This window comes from Centropristis striata, chromosome 5 (assembly GCF_030273125.1).
Source record: "Centropristis striata isolate RG_2023a ecotype Rhode Island chromosome 5, C.striata_1.0, whole genome shotgun sequence".
NCBI lineage: Eukaryota > Metazoa > Chordata > Actinopteri > Perciformes > Serranidae > Centropristis > Centropristis striata.
The window spans coordinates 21282721-21301046 of record NC_081521.1 but is presented as its reverse complement, the minus strand read 5'-3'; the positions used below and the strand labels follow the sequence as shown (position 1 = coordinate 21301046).

General features: G+C 38.9%; 1 protein-coding gene across 1 annotated transcript; it reads left to right on the top strand.

The window, feature by feature from the left end:
• The first annotated feature begins 745 nt into the window (after positions 1-745).
• vwa1 (von Willebrand factor A domain containing 1) lies at positions 746-16796 on the top strand. The gene is made up of 6 exons (XM_059333333.1): positions 746-1113; positions 8142-8699; positions 11164-11490; positions 13565-13840; positions 14143-14418; positions 15851-16796. The coding sequence occupies exons 1-6, from the start codon at positions 1032-1034 to the stop codon at positions 15877-15879; spliced, it is 1548 nt and encodes a 515-aa protein (XP_059189316.1). The 5' UTR covers positions 746-1031; the 3' UTR covers positions 15880-16796.
• The last annotated feature ends 1530 nt before the right edge of the window (positions 16797-18326 follow it).

The following is an 18326-nucleotide window of genomic DNA, read 5'->3' as shown; positions in this document are numbered from 1 at the left end:
AAAGGAACCATTCTGCATTATGAATACTTTACTTTAAAAAAAAAAAAAAGAGACTAACTATTCTTACTTATTTTCGTATGAAATTGATTATTCCACCTAGAACTAAATTAGCAAGAAAATAATTAATATTATAAAATCTAACCTGGTCCCTCTAGTGCAGGGGTGGGCAACTGGAGGACCGGGGGCCACATACGGCCCGTACCCTCACTTAAAGTGGCCCTCAGTACAACTACATGCATTTGAGCATGACATCTTAAAAGTGCAGTGTAAAAATGCACAAAATTACATCTTGCAATTAATGTTGGTCTGCTGTTCTTGTGCTGGGAAAAAAAAAATCACAGTAAGTGGTTATTTTTTATTTGCTTCAAAATTTTTGTATTCCAATTTATATTGTTGTATATGCATTTTAGCATGAAATATGTTAAGTTACTGCACTGTAAACATATCTAAAATTGCAGTGTCATCATATCTGGTTAAGTGCACGGTCCTGTATGTGGCCCTATGGTAGTGCCGATGAAAAACTGTGGCCCCCTCCAGTATTTAAGTTGCCCATCCCTGCTCTAGTGAGTATTTTTGGCCCATGTTGACAATGCGATTTTTTAAAAAGGAAAATAAATTAACCTGAGCAAACTATAATTTTATTTTGAAAGTCATACTCGGAAACGTGTATTTACTTCTCGCGTGCTTGCTAATCGTGCCCTGAGCGCGAGCAGATAGGCGCTTTTGCATTGAAGAGGAGCGTCCAGACTTTGCGCACACGGACTGAAGTTTGAAGTCTAGTTTAAGTTTAACTCCCAGCGTCTCCAGTCAGTCTGCCGGAGCGGCTGAACATGTTCAACGAAGGAGAAAGAGAAGAAGCAAAATAAACAAAAAAAAAGCCGGACTGGATGTGACACAATAATGCTTCTGATTGTAATTTAGTGACTTGGGAGTGCGCTCCTCCGGGCTGCGGTGGATATATGGTTGACTCAAGAACACATTTAATTTGTGTTGTGATTTTCTTCGGGGGGAATTAACTCATAACTGTTGTGATGGAGAGCCACGTGTTTACATGGATGCTGTTGTGTGTGCTGCTGAGGCCGTCGGCGACACAGAACCCCGCACCTGAAGGAGGTAAGCTCCCTCACATGCACAGAGACACCGGGGATCCAAGATTTTTCACAATCGTAACAGAGAATCGTGACAGAAATCGATGTGGAGGCCAAAACTGAACGTATAATTCAAAGTACAATAAAATTAAACTTAATATCTGTATATTCAGAACCAATATTGACTTAAAGATCATGAGTTGGGGATATTTAAACTAGGCTACCAATAATGACCAAACATCTTCTCAATCATAACAGCTCTGACCCCAGCAGTGTTGGAAAAAGTATTCAGATCCCTTACTTAAGTAAAAGTAATAATACAACAAAAGTACGAAAGTATCAGCATCAAAATGTACTTAAAGTATCAAAAGTAAAAGTACTTGTTATACAGAAGGCACCCATTCAGACTGTTTTATATATTCTAAATATATTATTACATTATTTGCATTAATGCTTTTATGTAAATGGTTCATTTAATTACTTAATATACTGTTATAAGATTTAATTAAAAAAGTCTATAAATATTCCAAATAAAAGATTATTATTACTGATGCATTTATATAAGCAGTGTTACTGTTATGAGGTAAATAAATGTCTAATCACTTTAAATGTATCATGTTTTTTTTATGTTAAATCTTGACCTGTAAAGTACCTAAAGCTGTCAGCTAGATATAGTGGAGTAAAAAGTGCAATATTTACCACAAAATGTAGTGGAGTAGAAGTAAAAAGTTACATAAAATGGAAATATTCAAGTAAAGTACAAGTACCTCAAAATTGTACTTAAGTACAGTAGGCCTACTTGAATAAATGTGCTTAGTTACTTTGCACCACTGATCGTAACAGAGAGATGTGCCAGAAATTTGGATATTGAGGCCATAACTGAAAGTATAATTAAAAGTACAATAAAATTAAACTTAATATCTGTAATTTCAGGACCAATATTCATTTAAAAATCATGAGATGGTAATATTTAAACTACCTATATTGACCAAATATCTTCTCAGTCATAACAGCTCTGTCCCTAGTTAATATAAGGTGAGTTTAAATACAAATTATATGAGATGCAGTGGGTTGCCATTGATGCTGCAGTAGGAGGTGGAGGGACTGACTGCCTCAGGCTCAGGGTGGATCAGGGTGGGGTTGATATTACACCAGTACTCTCAGTGAAATGGCACCACTCCAGGTATTAAAATCCCACAGGCCCCGGGGGCAATGGTTCCCAATGGGGGGCACAGGGGGCCAAGTGCAGGGACCACCCAGGCAGCCTGTGGAGGACTTCAGGTGCATACAGAGAGAGAGAGAGAGAGAGAGAGAGAGAGAGAGAGAGAGAGGGAGAAAGAGGGTTGAATTCCCAGATTATTGAGTGCTGATGAAATCTCTTGGCATCACAGCAGTAGTTTCCAGAGTAAGGACAAAGCAGTCTCCAGAGCAACTGAAAAATAGTTCCAATTTTAATTATGATGTCGTCCATTAGAGAAGTAATCCAATGAGACAACTGAGAGCAGGAATGAGTGATCTGCTTTTTTTAGTTTATGGTTAAATTTGAGGGTGACTAATAAAATCTCATCTTTCTTTATCTTACACAGACGTAGAGTTGAGAGGCACTTGTCAGGCTGATGTTGATACATCAGTCCCGATCAGTGATGACAGTTAGTTTGATTCACTAACTACAAAAACAAATGTTGTCTGACGCGATCAAAGCGGTGAAGCTCATGACCATCAAGTGTCTGAGAGGCTAAACTTGGTGGTGGTGACACCAGCAAGTCTGTCACTGAAAGCGGCTCTTTATGACTGACTGTGTTAACATAGTGAGTGAGATGCTGTCACTTTGATATTTCCATGAATAGAGACCTGATGAGAGTGAACCGACATAGCTTTCAGTAATTGGGGCTTTTTATAAGTGTACATGCTCTTATTACTGTCACCTTACCCACCGCAAGGCTATTTAAGTGAGACATAAGGCTGTGACTATTGTATTATTTACTACTGGATGGCTGTTTGTTTGATTATGCTTTTTCTAGAGCTACAAGTGGTTTCATTGCAGTTTATTATTTACTCTTGTTTCATGAAGCTTTATTTTATAGATCCCCTGTTACAGGAAGCCTTTGTCACCAAAATTGCGATTCATTTTCTTATTAATCCATTAATAATATTCTATAGGCTGTAATATTGTCCATCCCAGTTTCTTGAAGTCCAAGGTGCTGTCTTTTTGTCTTTTTGTGTGAGTCTCAAACCCAAAGATGTTTAGTTTGATATGATATAAATAGAGAAAAATAGGACATCTCTGTATCTGAGAGGTTTGCATTAAATTTACTTGAACATTTATCAAGATTGTTGACGAGTATTTTTTTGACCAATTAATCATGTAGTTGACTTATTTTTTTAGAACTTGACCGACATATTGATAAGCCGATTTTATAGGCCAATATAGGCCTTTCACAGATAATTCAGTATCGGTCCAAATGTTGTTCAATATGTGCCGATATCAAAACTTTTCTTTTACAAAATATAATGTGGAAAAAAATGGTATGGGTAGTTTAGAAAAGGTGTCATCACATAGTTTTTCAACCTGAATAATGTAATTCAACGCAGGGGACAAGAACGTACAGCTGGCATAATATAAAGACAAGATGAACTATTTGGCCCATTCTGCCTATACGTTATACCATAAATGGGAGTGTAATCGCCGGATATATTGATATTGGATTTTTTTCAACAAAATCTCCAACCTAAACGACAGAATAGACTGTTTGTCAATACCATCCATAAGGTCACATATGAGCGTTTAGCACACGCATCATTATACATACACATACGGTTTGCGGTTTGCGGTTGTTGTGAATTTTGGCTAAAAACCACTGACCTAGGTTTAGTGCAAAAAACTTCCTGGTTAGGTGTTATGCAACACTTAAATAAATAATGTAAATGCCGGCAATGGAGTAGTTACGAGGGTGATGTGAGCCACAGAAGTTACATAAAAAACATTGTTTACTTTTGCTTTCACATGGGAGACGAATCCACCATTTAAGCTCCGCATCGCCATCAAACACTACCACAGTACAGCCTGTTCTCCCCTCAAAAACATGAATATAGGTTGTGTGTACAGGCAATGAAATACGAGCTATATTTTCGTATTTCACCGTCAGCTAATTGATGGCGAAGTGAAGTTCAAATGGTGGATGGGTTGAAGAAATGGAGACTTCCACCCAGGAGAGTGGGGTTCGCATCCCGTGTGAAAACAAAAGTAAACAACTTTTAACTGAAGTTACTTTATTTACGTAAGTTACGTGAATCACATTTTTACGTAACTTGCAGTAGTCACTTGACCCTTGTAACTACTTCACTTCCGGTATTTATGTACATTTATTTCCTGTTTAAACTGTCTTTTATAACGGCTTACCGGGAAGTTTTTTGTGCTAAACGTAGGTCAGTGGTTTTAAAAAATAAATCCACAGAAACTGCAGCATTTTTTACAACCATAGACCTTATTTGTATGTATAATGATGTGTGCTACTTTTTCGATTGTGCCGCTGTACTGGAAGCCGCGAAACACGAGCCGCAATACGTACATACATGTTGTAATGGGTGGAACTAACACACAACCTTTTCTGTCGTTTAAGTTGGAGAACGAAAACGTGAATATGAGTCGGTTTTGCTGCCTGTACAAACACCCTATGTTGTCGTTTTTGAGGGGAGACCAGTGTCAGTTTTTTACTCTTGAATATTGCCATTGGCCCCAAAAATCCAGTATCAGTCAGGCTCTATAATCTTATTCTGTTGATCTTTGTAATCAGTTCTGACATGAAATGCTTAAAGTGCTTAAATGCTTAAAACATTCCTCTAATTGTCTGCAGCATGCCACATGATTAAATGAGTCTTCTGTGGTCCTGATATTCATGCTACATTCTGCACATCCAGCCCACAGACACCCATATCGTTCAGGCTTGATCATGCATGTGTCAGTGCAAGACTATAAGTTCCCATGTGTTCAGCAGGTTGTAAGACCTGCTTTGCCCTTGTTTTACTGGGGCCACGTGAGTTTCCACGCTTCATTTTTTCACCATCACATCACTCGAGAGCTCATCGGCCACCAATAAATCGTATTTATCTCGCCATTGATATCAGCGGGAGGCATTTAAACACGTCTTGTCACTAGATAAACAGGGAGGTGGCTATCTCCAGACGTCAACATGTGGTTTTTTAGATAAAGGCATACCTGGACATAGGTAGAGGTGAAGGGGGGCTGTGATATGGAGCGGCCCCCTCGCTCCAAAGTCCAAACAACTAGATGGATGTAAGGAATTCTTTAGGCTGATGGAGAGAAAGGCAGTCTGCATGTGTGTGTACACGTTTGATTTGTGTGTGTATACATGCCTTGCTGCCTTTCAACACCTCTCGGTCTTATCTCATGAGTTGAACATTCAAATATAAAAAAATGAGGCGTCCAAGGAGTTTCCAAAGGTGTCAAGGTGTCTAATTAAATCCCAGTTCTAGAGGCAATCTGAGGTCTTCATCGCTGACTTGTTTATTTTGCTTTCCTCTTTAACCCTTGCTCTGAGATTTTAACAGTGGGCGTTTTTTGCCGGATGACTGCACAATCTGCAACTAAATATTGCTTTTAGATTCTGTCTTTATGACTGCTGCTGCTTTGTTTCTCGCTCTGCTCTGTATATGGCCATCCAGCATTCCTCCTCGTCTCTCACATGGAACTGCCAGTTCACCCCCCTTTGCCCCCCCAGTCAGCCTCAATCCTCTCCTTTTAACGCCTTTTATTTCCCTTCGGCCCACCTCTTCTCTCCACTCCCTCCACCACGAAAAGCCCAGCAGCTACTGTTCTCCCTCCCTCCCTATCCGTAGCTCTTGGCATTCCCTTTTAACTGTGCTTCTGTTACGAAATATGGAAAATTAGGGGGGAAAAAATTTGCTCTCTGGCTCAGTGCTTGAAGTCCTTTTATCCATGGTCCGTTTCTGAAGTTCTCAAAGTCATCATTTAACATCATTTAGTAGTTCCTCTGTTTGTTTAGATTTCTGCTTATCTTCACTGTTATTACTTGCTTCTGACTCTTTGCTGCTTTCATGTTCACAATATTCCCCTATAAAAAATGTGCAACTATGTTGTTCCAAGAAGGTGGTCGAGAAAGGGAGAAAGGGAGGGAGATTCCAAATATGTGTTGTTGTGTGTGTGTGTGTGTGTGTGTGTGTGTGTGTGTGTGACTGTGACGCATGAGAGGAAACCTTTGGAAAAAGATGTGGGAGTGAAGAGGAATCATGGAAGGAGTTCCTACATTAGCATCAAAATGGAATATTTACTGATTTTGACAACTTGGTCAGCATATTAACAGGGTTGGGTCATAATAACTACTTTTTATTGGATGATATATTGTCCCAGAATGATGTAATTGTAATTTTAAGACTATTTATGCCACTGAAAAAATAAAAAAACAACAAAATTGTACTTAAATAAATAATAAACATTTGGCACAGGGGTAAAGAGAGTCATTCAAAAGGCAATATACTGATAATCATACGGGCAAAACATCTCAAAACATTTTAAATTACCAATAAAATGCATTCTGTACATTCAGTATTTACAGTTGGTCTCAAATGACCCCTACAGGTCTACTTGTGTATTCTAAAATATGTGGAATGTTGTTTTTTTAATCAAAAGCCACATTGAGGACTTTGCTCTGATGACTTTTAATGAGGAACGCTTACTCAAAAAGTTAATCTTCCATTTTCACTGTAAAGTAAACAGAATAAAAAAACTAAATTCCCAAAATAGCGTTGTGTATGAAAAAGTTTGTTGAAAAGAAATAAAAAAAATTTAATCAAGTAATCCTTAACTATGTAACTATAATCTAATTTGCATTGCATTTTTACAGTGTCATCTGGGCTGATTTTATAGTCCGGATGACATGTAATCTATTACTGCTCAACCTTACTGAAAAATACTGTTTGCTGAGGTGACATTGGGTCAGTGAACATCTGATGTGGTGCACATTCAAACACAGGATCCAGGATGCTGTTCCAACAGTTTATTTAGTCAGAGTGGTTTTGATTGATGATTGATACATGGATGGATGGATGGATGGATGGATGGATGGATGGATGGATGGATATTGGTAGGATGGATGGATGGATGGATGTTGTGTGGATGGATGGATGGATGGATGATGTTGTGTGGATGGATGGATGGATGGATGTTGGGTGGATGGATGGATGTTGTGTGGATGGATGGATGGATGTTGTGTGGATGGATGGATGTTGTGTGGATGGATGGATGGATGGATGGATAGATGGATGGATGGATGGATGGATGAATGGATGGATGGATGGATGGATGGATGTTGGGTGGATGGATGGATATTGGGTGGATGGATGGATATTGGATGGATGGATGGATGGATGGATGGATGGATGGATGTTGTGTGGATGGATGGATGGATGGATGTATGGCTGGCTGGCTGGCTGGCTGGATGGATGGATGGATGGATGGATGGATGTTGTGTGGATGGATGGATGGATGGATGGATGATGGATGGATGTTGTGTGAATGGATGGATGGATGGATGGATGGATGGATGGATGGATGGATGTTGTGTGGATGGATGGATGGATGGATGATGGATGGATGTTGTGTGGATGGATGGATGGATGACTGGCTGACTTTTTTCTATACAATGAAATACAAAAGAAAATATAACTTATCTGAAAATATCAAACAAATAATGTCACTAATAAATTAGGTTACTCCTTTAACTCACTTCATTAATGCACAATGGTTTTGGTTTACACGAAAACAGGAAAAAACTTGAGAATATATAAGAACACAATTACCAAATAGATTAAGCGTCATAAGGTAAAACTCACATCCATTCTCTTTGTTATGGCTGGTGTTTGGAGGGAAAACAGAGGGAATCACAGAGGGCTGGAGGGCTTGGCTTTATAGACTTGGGGGGAGTGGCCATCTCCTGAGTGGCAGGGTGATGCTATGGGTTTGGGGACTTGTGATTTAACACTTACATTAATGGCTGTATTTACTTTTCTTCACAGTGCTGAACTGCTGCGAGGGCGACGTCCTCTTCTTACTGGACTCCTCAGGGAGCGTGTCGTCTTATGAGCACTCCCGCATGCTCACCTTCCTGTCCGAGCTCCTCCTCCCCTTCTCGCTGGGAGAGGACCAGGTGAGGATCGGACTTCTACAGGTGGGCTCCCGTCCACGCGTTGAGTTTGGCTTTGACGCCTACAGCACCCAAAGTGGCCTCCAGGGGGCTCTGACGAACACTAAACCTCTCAGGGGGGACACCAACACGGTGGAGGCGCTGAGAATTGCCAAGGAGCGGGTGCTGAGACAAGGAGTGGCGGGTGGGGCCCGGGCAGGGCTCCCGAGAGTGCTGGTGTGGTTGACGGATGGGGTGAAACCGGGTGATGTGATTGGACCGTTGGAAGAGCTGCGGGAGGAGGGTGTGGCCGTGCTGGTGGTCTCCACTGGGCACGGCAACTATCAGGTGTTGAAGAAAGTGGTGACTCCGCCTGTGGACAGCAACCTGTACTTTGTGGACATCGATGATATGAGTATCATCACAGAAGACCTGCGGGACGCCATCATTGGTGAGTACAGTATGGGTTACTGGTGACATTTGGGTTGAAGGCAACCGGGAGTGTTCACGGTTTGATATTAATCTAATAAAAACTGATTAACTAACAATTTTAAAGGTTCCATCACTAGTGGAAAAAGTATTCAGATCCCTTACTTAAGTAGAAGTACTAATACCACACTGTGAAATTACTCCACTACAAGTAAAAGTCCTGCATTCAACACTTACTGAAGTAAAAGTACAAAAGTATCAGCATCAAAATGTACTTAAAGTATCAAAAGTAAAATACTTGTTATGCAGAATGAACCCACTCAGGTTGTTTTATATGTTATAAATATATTACTGGATTATTATTATTATTGATGCATTTATGTAAGCAGCATTTTAATTTTCTCAAGGTGTGGCTCATTTTAACTACTTAATATACAGTTATGAGGTGTAATTTAAAAAAAGTAAAATCATTTTAAGTTAGTCATGTTTTTATGTTAAATCTCGACATGAAAAGTAAATAAAGCTGTCCGCTAAATGTGTATTTGCCCCTAAAATGTAGTGGAGTAGAAGTACAAAGTTACATAAAATGGAAATATTCAAGTAAAGTACAAGTACCTCAAAATTGTACTTAAGTATAGTACTTGAGTAAATTTACTTAGTCACATTCCACCACTGTTGTTCCATATAGTAAAAAGTGAGATCTTCATATCTTTTTTTGATTATGATGCAGGTCAAAATGAAATGAAATGAAAAAAAAAGATCTTTAAATCAAAGCAATAACAAAATACAAACTATGCTAAAGCAGGAGACAAACGAGCTGTGAGATGGAATATAATATGGGTAAACACGACTCAAAAAGCAAGGTTATTTAATTTTTTGTAAGATTTAATGGTTTTACCTTCTTTGTTATTTTTTCCAAAATGTTTAATGGTGTTCATCAATTCAGAATTGTTTCCTTAAAGCCACTATAAGAGACTTTCATTTTGTGCATGTGTTTCCATGAGCACCAGACTGCTGTGAGAAAACCTGTCATTTTACTGCAGCTGGGTCTGACAGCCAGCCCCATTCAGTCCTGGTACTGGTTTCCCCGTGCCCCTCTTCTCTCTGGTAGGCCCAGCAAAACAGCGTGGGCCTTCAGCAGAGTGACATCAGTGTTGGCTCCCAGGAGGCTGCTGCAGCAGTAGGCCGATGCTCTGCTATGGCTGTGGGAGAAGCCCGGAGTTCTCCGCCTTACACTGGAAATGCAAAACCTTTGCACTGTACTGTTGCAATGTTGGATTTGGCTCTGTCCATGGTGGGCTGGTCAGTGTCAGAGACCCTGCTGGAATCTGAGCTGGGGGGGGGTTCTAGAGAACCTGCATGATTTGGTCAGAATCTGACCTGTTGGCACCATATCAACCATGTAGAATCATTTTACTTATTATTTAGAATAACTGTTGCTTAAGCAGGTCATATAGAAGCAGTGAAACTGTGTCATAACCAGTTAAAAGTTGCTTATAGTACCTTTCAATTTATCAATTTATTAAAGCTGCACTAGGCATTTTTTAAATAGCAGTAATGGATAATTGACACAAATCTCTCCCTATGTACGAGTGCACTATATTTACTGTCCGTCATTCTATTTTAGTCTGAGGTTGAGTATGAAGTGTATGCTGTAACATAATATCACACCCTCAGAAAATCCCTCAATGCAACAAAAAAGCAGTGTCCACAGTCGTGCTCTAATTTCTAATCGCCAACAATTCTACAATGCAATGCTCTGCACCTGATGATCCACCACCATCATTCAGAAATGTATCAGATGTCTCTGTGCTTGTCCCTTAATTCCACACATGCTCCTGAAGACAGTGAGACTAAATAAGAACCTGGGACACTGGGAGTGTCCGTGTGCGTGTGTACGAGTCACTGTAATGAGATACTACATGATCTATTAATGGATTAATGATTCAACTTCCCTCGCTGCATCCTCCAACACTATGCCAGCCATGATACATAAATATATATATATATATATATATATATAATTATAGACTAGGGGGGGTTCACCCACTTCTCTGGACAGATTAGGTAACTGTTATCACATTCACAGGGGACATTTCAGCAAGTATACAGTATATCGTGCAGCTGTAGGACATGATGCATAGTATAAATAAGGCTTGTGCACTACAAGGAGAAATGCACCGGCCCTTGCTTAGAGGACCCGATCGCAGATATCAATGCCTTCTGTGGCATTTGTTATTTTGTTGCAGGGCCTCACTGGGTTAGCTATTTCAAGTTGTCTCTTTTCATGGGCTATGAATGCATCCAGAAACCCAAGTCTGGCTGTCTACGTGGGTGGCTGTCTGAAGCAGAGGCATTTTTAGCACTTCTTCTCTTCCCTGTCACCATCATTTCTCCCTGTCTTTTCCAGAAGTACTTGAATTATAATCCCAACATACCCGTGTGCACGCACTAACTTCATTCATCTTTTTCTCCTGTCTCGACAGAGATTATCCGAGCCGAGCGAATCAACGTCCGTGACGTCACCACCGACTCGGCCATGCTCCAGTGGCGGCCTGTGCTCTCCGGTCAGACGGGCTACTACGAGATACGATTCGCGCCGGTACCAACAGGAGGAGGTGGTGGAGGAGGTGGAAGTGGGACCAGTCCGAGCACCGGTGGTAGTCAGTACCAGAGACTCACCACATCTGCAGACTCCAGCACTGCCAGGCTGACAGGCCTGAAGCCTGACACCACCTACACCGCCACGCTGACCCCGGAGTCCAATGAACATTCATTTAATGCTCTCAGTGTGGAGTTCACAACAAAGCCAGGTTGGGTTTCATCTTGTTTACACACTGTGTCATGACACATACTGTAACTGTGTACTTACTTTACTACCTGCTCTAAGCTTTCTTATTGGGTTTATTATGGTGCAAAGAAGGCAAAAATTCACTTATTTGGAACTTTTGAATTTAAGAATTTGCTGCTTTTAATTGTTTGATAAATAATTTGAAGATTTCACCTTTCACTCAGGAACTTTTATGCGCATTATTCTTTTTCCATTTTTAGTCCGACAACGGGGTAATTTCCAGGGTTACAGCAGCAAAGTAGATAGCAAAAAAAACAAAAAAAATAGTTAACAGCAGTATAAACAAGTATTAACAATTAATTAAGTATTAACAATTTACAATATAAACAAGTATAAATATAAAAAGTTTTGACAATTAAGACAAAAAAAGACTTTATTAAACTTTTATACAATGTAGACAGAGTCAGCAGTTGGATATGGACCATTGCATAAAGAATATTGCACATATAAATTCAATTTACATTTTATTCAGTGGAGAAATCTAACTAGGTACATTTACTCAAGTACTGTTCTGAAGTACAAATCCTAAGTACTTTATACGTCTATTCTGCTACATTTTAAAAGTAACTATTGTACTTTTTACTTCTGACAGCTTTAAGTTTGTTTGGATTACAGTTTTTACAGTGTTAAATTAGAATTTTTGGATTAAATGTCCTATGTGTTAACAAAATTTGCCCACTTCCTAAATTATAATAGATTTTTTTTTTTTAAAACAGCTTGGATCAACTGTAAAATGCATCATCACAAAAAAACAACAAACAGGACTGTGTTTCTGCCACCAGATAGAGAGATACATGTTTCTCACAGGACAGCGACACTACAAACATATGATGATCCTATAGAATATGGTGCACTGCTGTAGATTAAACTACACAACAGGATATACAGGAGTTAAAATGAGCACAACCATAAACATCTACAGCAGTAAAATGCAACATACACATGAATGCAGCAGTAATATTAATCCAAAAACATCATATATAATAGTAAAACACTGTCAGGAAACATATTACTGCACAATAAATACTTTCTCTTATGTCATTTAAGTATATTTGCTTAGAATATTTACTAGTATTTCAAAGTGTGCTATTACTACTTTTACTTGAGTAAAATATCTTAATACTTCTTCCAAATTGGTAAAAGTTAAATTTTTAAAAAGCTATTATAACCAAAGTATTTCTTTATTACTTAAAGATTTGTAATGTTAGTAATCAGAGGTGTGGACTTGAGTCCCATTACTTGGACTTGAGTCAGAAACTTGATTACTTTAGACTCTTGATAAATAAAAAAAACACAGACTTTTACACTAATGACTCATGACTTCACTTGGACTTGAAACTTTTGACTTTTGAATACCTGATACCTTCTCCCACCTTACCTTATATGGTTTTATGAAGTTCAGCCGCACTTGTTTCCACAAATAACTTTAAATTTGAAACATAATTCAGGATTTTTGTACATTTAATATATTATTACTTAGAGGTGGGGGAAAATATTATATTGATTCAGTACTGATAGTACTTTCACATAGTACTATTCAAGTACTGATATTGAGCGTTCCGGCGCCGTCAGTATTTTAGTTTTTTCCGTAGCGGGCTCACTTTTAGGAATATACTGGAGATATTGGTATCATATGAAACTAGAAGATCTAAGGAATTTATAGGCACCATGTGTATCTGGAAGTTGTCGAAATAACTCTGCAAAGTTAGTTTTTTTTTTTTATATTTCATTTTAAAAAATCAGAGCAGTGAAGCTTAAAGTTTTTGAAAGGTTGATAAAATGCTTTTGTTGTCGTCCATACATGTTTGATATCAGTTCACACACACACACAGACACTCAATTTTTATCCTGCGTAAATTATCTTAATTAGGTATTTTATTCTGGTTCATAGGAGCACATTTTGTAGTTCTATTGTTCGAGTTTGCTTTTGGCGTGACCTTTTATTTGTGGGCCACGTTTCAGACGATTTTCTGTCATGACAGACAATAAAGTTTTCTGATTTTGATTCTATCCTGACTCTGTCTCCCCACCCACAGAGGTCCTGAGTCCCGCTGTGGTAACAATCTCTGACGCGGGTCCAACCAGCGTTCGGGTGAGCTGGGGTCCTTCTCAGCCGGATAAGGTCACCAGTTACTACATCGAGTACTCCGCCCTGCCCAGAGGCAAGCTACACGCTGCCACCGTGAGCCGCACGCAAAACTCCACGCTCCTCAGGGATCTCCAACCTGACACCACTTACCTGGTGACCGTTAGCGCCCGGTATGCCTCAGGCGTGGAGAAGGCCATGTCTGTCAAAGTGTGCACTCAGGAAGGTGAGCTTTATGAGGAAAATGCAAACTTGATGATCAAGGATCCATTTACTGCACGCTTTATCCTAATCCTACACAGCCTAATCCTTCCTGGTCTTAAATTTCAGATAATTACTAGCAGCTCCATTCAAGTTTGAGGTTGAGCAGCTGAAAAAGCAGCCACATTTTTCTACTGTACAAGCTCTGTTTAAGCATTTTCTTCTACTCCTCTTTATTCATATCCTCGTCTCTAAAAATTATCCTCTCACTTCTCTTCCCTTTTGAAATGTACTCTGACTCAGACTTTATGTGGTCTACATTTCCAGTGACCCCGGCCCTGGCAGACCTCCAACTGACCACAGTGGGCAGTGACTCAGTGCAGGTCGACTGGAAGAGCAGCGTAGGCGGTCTGAGGGGCTACTGGCTCACCTGGGAGGCACAGCAGAGCTCTGTCCTTGGCGAGCGCTCCTCCTTCTATTTGCCGCCTGACTCTCTGTCGACGCGCCTCACACACCTTCCACCAGCGACAAGAGTGTGTGTGTCACCCATTTACCGGACGGCGCGAGGAGAGGGGCTGTGCTGCACGGCACAGTTCCACTCGGGTAAGTGGTGACAACAGGATTCACGCCATGAAGTAGATTTTATGAGTTAGTTGCAGCTTTATTTATAGGAATATACTTCTTAATTTTTCTTCAGAGAGTTCAGAGCTTACCTGGACATTCAAAAATCAAAATGCCAGGACTTTTGAAATGCACAACAAGATACAATGTATAAATTAGTGAGCTTTGGACAAATTGGCAGGTGGATTTTGTTACCATTATTTACCCCTGTATCCAGTTTTTGTGCTGAGCTTAATTAGCCAGCTGCAGATGGTAGCTTCATATGTATCATACAGACTGAGAGTGGTTTCAGTTTTGAGACATGATAGTAGAATTGGTACGGTCTTTGACATTTCTTCCTGTACCTCAATACAACAAAGGTTAGGGTTAGGGTGGTGTATAACCCAGACACTTCACCTTTATTCTCTTTTTATGGTTAACATTTTATTGATGAGTAACAGACACCAATATTTTGTTACTTCTACAATGTCAACAACACAAGAGTAAGTGCCGTGGGTTAAGGTTGAGTCCATTAGGAATCAAGTGCTTTTAGGTCGTGTGAGTGGTCAGAACGATACATATCATTGTCATCAGTGTAGCTCCATTGTAAAGGTGTTCAGTTTAATAGTTAATAATTAATTTAACTCTGCAATGACAGAAACAACAACAAGAAAAATAAGGAAAAGAGAAGGATTTAGAGTTGAACAAACCCAAGTCACAAAGTAGAACTGGACCTAAAAGTCCACAGGGACCTCCCTGTCCATCCCTAGTCTGGTCCTCTAATGCTGAAGTCAGAATGTCAGATAAAAACTTTCCACTCTGCTCAGGAGTCTGTCTGAAAGGCCCTCCAACACAGCTAGTCTAACTAAACTATTGTGCAATGGGGGACTTCCACTCTGATATAATACTTAGGCCGAGCATCATGCTTTATGGGATGGGAGGTCATCAAGGAGAGACGATTCTCCCAGGATATACAGACTGCACCCTGTTATCTGTATAATATTTCCATGAATCTCAGAACAGAACTCATGTATTTCAGGGCAGCTCCACAACAAATGAGTCTGTGTACCCTCACTATTTTAACACTATTTTTGACTTTCTACCAGAGAAATCATCCCTGAAATGACATTTTTATCATAATTTGATATTGTTTTGACCTCTACAAATGACATTACACACACCTCTGTTTTATTGGGGTGGATGTAGTTAGGCTAATAAAACTGTCTTCATGTCCAGATACCAATAGAAGTACGTAATAAATATGTTTTTTTTATATGAGTGTTTGTGTTGGACTGCATGAACAGCACCAGATTAAAACCATTTGTTGTCTGACTGTAGTGATCATAGATAAGAAGAAAAAGATTAACGACATAACACATAAAACTTTGCATGAATGTCAATGTCTCAACAGCTGTTTTCCCCCTCTGCCCTTTAGACGCATTAGCATATGGCTACCAGTTATAGCGTCCCTGAGCTGCAAGTGCACCTTACCAAACATGGAGGGACGAAGAAGAAGAATGCTGACTTTCATCCATAATTCTTTTCCTTGCCTCTCCCCCCTATGTGGACATCATCCAGAAGACGTGTGGTTTGGCTTGCGGAGCACTCATGTGGAAACCATAGACACTTAAGAGTGGTCTGGGACAATATGGCCACATTTTGACTGCTACAATTTGCAACACAGAGGACTATTTGCTTTTGATTTCTTTTGTCTCATCTGGTTTACACCTGTAGTAAATGTATAATGTTTCATGTAAGATAAAGATGTTTTTCTGGTCTGTTTCCCAGACGCAGAGCAGGGCATTCTGGGAATGTTGGATGTTTCAATGTAGCTTGTTTTCGGAGAAAGTCTGCACCATATGTGTGTCATAGAAATCCTGCTAACTCACAGAGAACATCTGATTTACATTTATAATGAATACTTATGGCTTCTCTTTCAACACATGCTTGTTACATGTGGAACGTCCCATGCGGTCCCTAATAACAGGATTTTTAGGATTGCTTTGAACTTGAAAGAAATTACGAACAGACCAGCCAGATGCCCTGACTCCACAGAGAGATGCTGCATATGATACTGAATTTGTGTAACTAAGAGTAGTCTTGTTTTGGTCTCTGGGCATAGATCTATCATTCATATTTATTAATCAAGAATCATGTAAGTATGATAATTAATAGCATACAGTATTTACAGAGATACAGTTTACATATTAAGACTGTTACCTTTTCTTTTTTTTAAGTGAGTCCCTGCTGCCCCCTACTGATAGGATCCTTACCGGCTTACTGCTGATGTATTACTGTTATCCTCTCAGAGCAAATGTATGTTTAATGTTCGTTGACCACTATTGAAATTTAACATGCTTGCAATAAAGTAATTTAGTTTATACGAATTGTATTTTTTTTTAAATCTTGTATCATGGACTGAGGTTAAGGCTACCTATTGTGATGAATAGCAGTGATGGAAGAAGTATTCAGATCTCTTACTTTAGTAAAAGTACTAATACCACACTGTGAAATTACTCCACTACAAGTCCTGCATTCAAAACTTACTGAAGTAAAAGTACAAAAGTATCAGCATCAAAATGGACTTAAAGTATTGAACTCAAAAGTACTCATTAGGCAGAATGAACCCATTCAGATTGTTTTATATATTATAATATATTTTATTATTATTATTTTTGATGTATTTATGCAAGCAGTGTTTATGAATATACTGTTATGAGGTTTATTTTTTTTTGAAGCTTTTATGTTAACTCTTGATGTGAAAAGTAACTGAAGCTCTCAGCTAAATGTAATGGAATAAAACGTACAATATTTTTACCTCAAAATGTAATGGGGTAGAAGTATAAAGTTACATAAAAAAAAAAAAAGTAAAAGTACAAAAATACCAGCATAAAAATGTATTTAAAGTATCAAAAGTAAAAGTAGTCATTATGCAGAATGGCCACACGAATATTCCAAATATAATATTAGATTATTATTACTGATGTATTTATGTAAGCAGTGTTAGGGCTCAATTAACCACTTAATATACTGTTATGAGGTGTAATTTAAAGAAATGTCTAATCATTTTAAGTTGATCGTGTTTTTTTGTTAAATCTCGACCTGAAAAGTAACTAAAGCAGTCAGCTAAATGTAGTGAAGTAAAAAGTACAATATTTGCCTCAAAATGTAGTGGAGTAGAAGTATAAAGTTACATAAAATGAAAATAATCAAGTAAAGTACAAGTACCTTAAAATTTTACAGTACAGTACTTGAGTACATGTACTTAGTCACATCCCACCACTGATGAATAGCCTGTCTTTAAAGGTTTTGGAGTTTTGGAATGATCATTGGGTCAAATGAAAGACCTTGAGAAGTGTAGGTTCTAGCATTTTGGGAGAATGACTAGAAATATGACTTAAATTCAGGATATCTTTGAATCATTCATGCATTCTTTTTAAAAATGGTCTCTTGAAAGTCGGCAAACTTTTTGCAAATGCAAAACTAACTTAATCATCCCCCATTTAAATCATGGTGCTCAGGGAATCTGCGCGGTCTTAAAAAGTCTAAAATCCAATAATTTGAATTTAAGGCCTTAAAATGTCTAAAGTTCTCTTAAAATGTCATAAAATGTTTTAAATACTTGTGGGCAGTTGCGGGCATAATGGATAAAGTCTTCTGCATGTGGGAAGCTGTAGCAGCTGGTAGAGGGTGTCGGCCATCAAGTGTGAGTGAAGTTTGGGATGGGACTGCAATACAAACATGTAACCTACAACAACAAACAAAACCTGAATAACTTTTGTCTCATCTCAGTTTAAGTCTTCCAAAACCGCAAGACCTGAATTTAATTTGGTAAGGCTACAGGCTTTAAGACACTTTGGACCTGAGGTCAAACATTAAAAATATTCTTCATAATCTATCATATTTTCCTC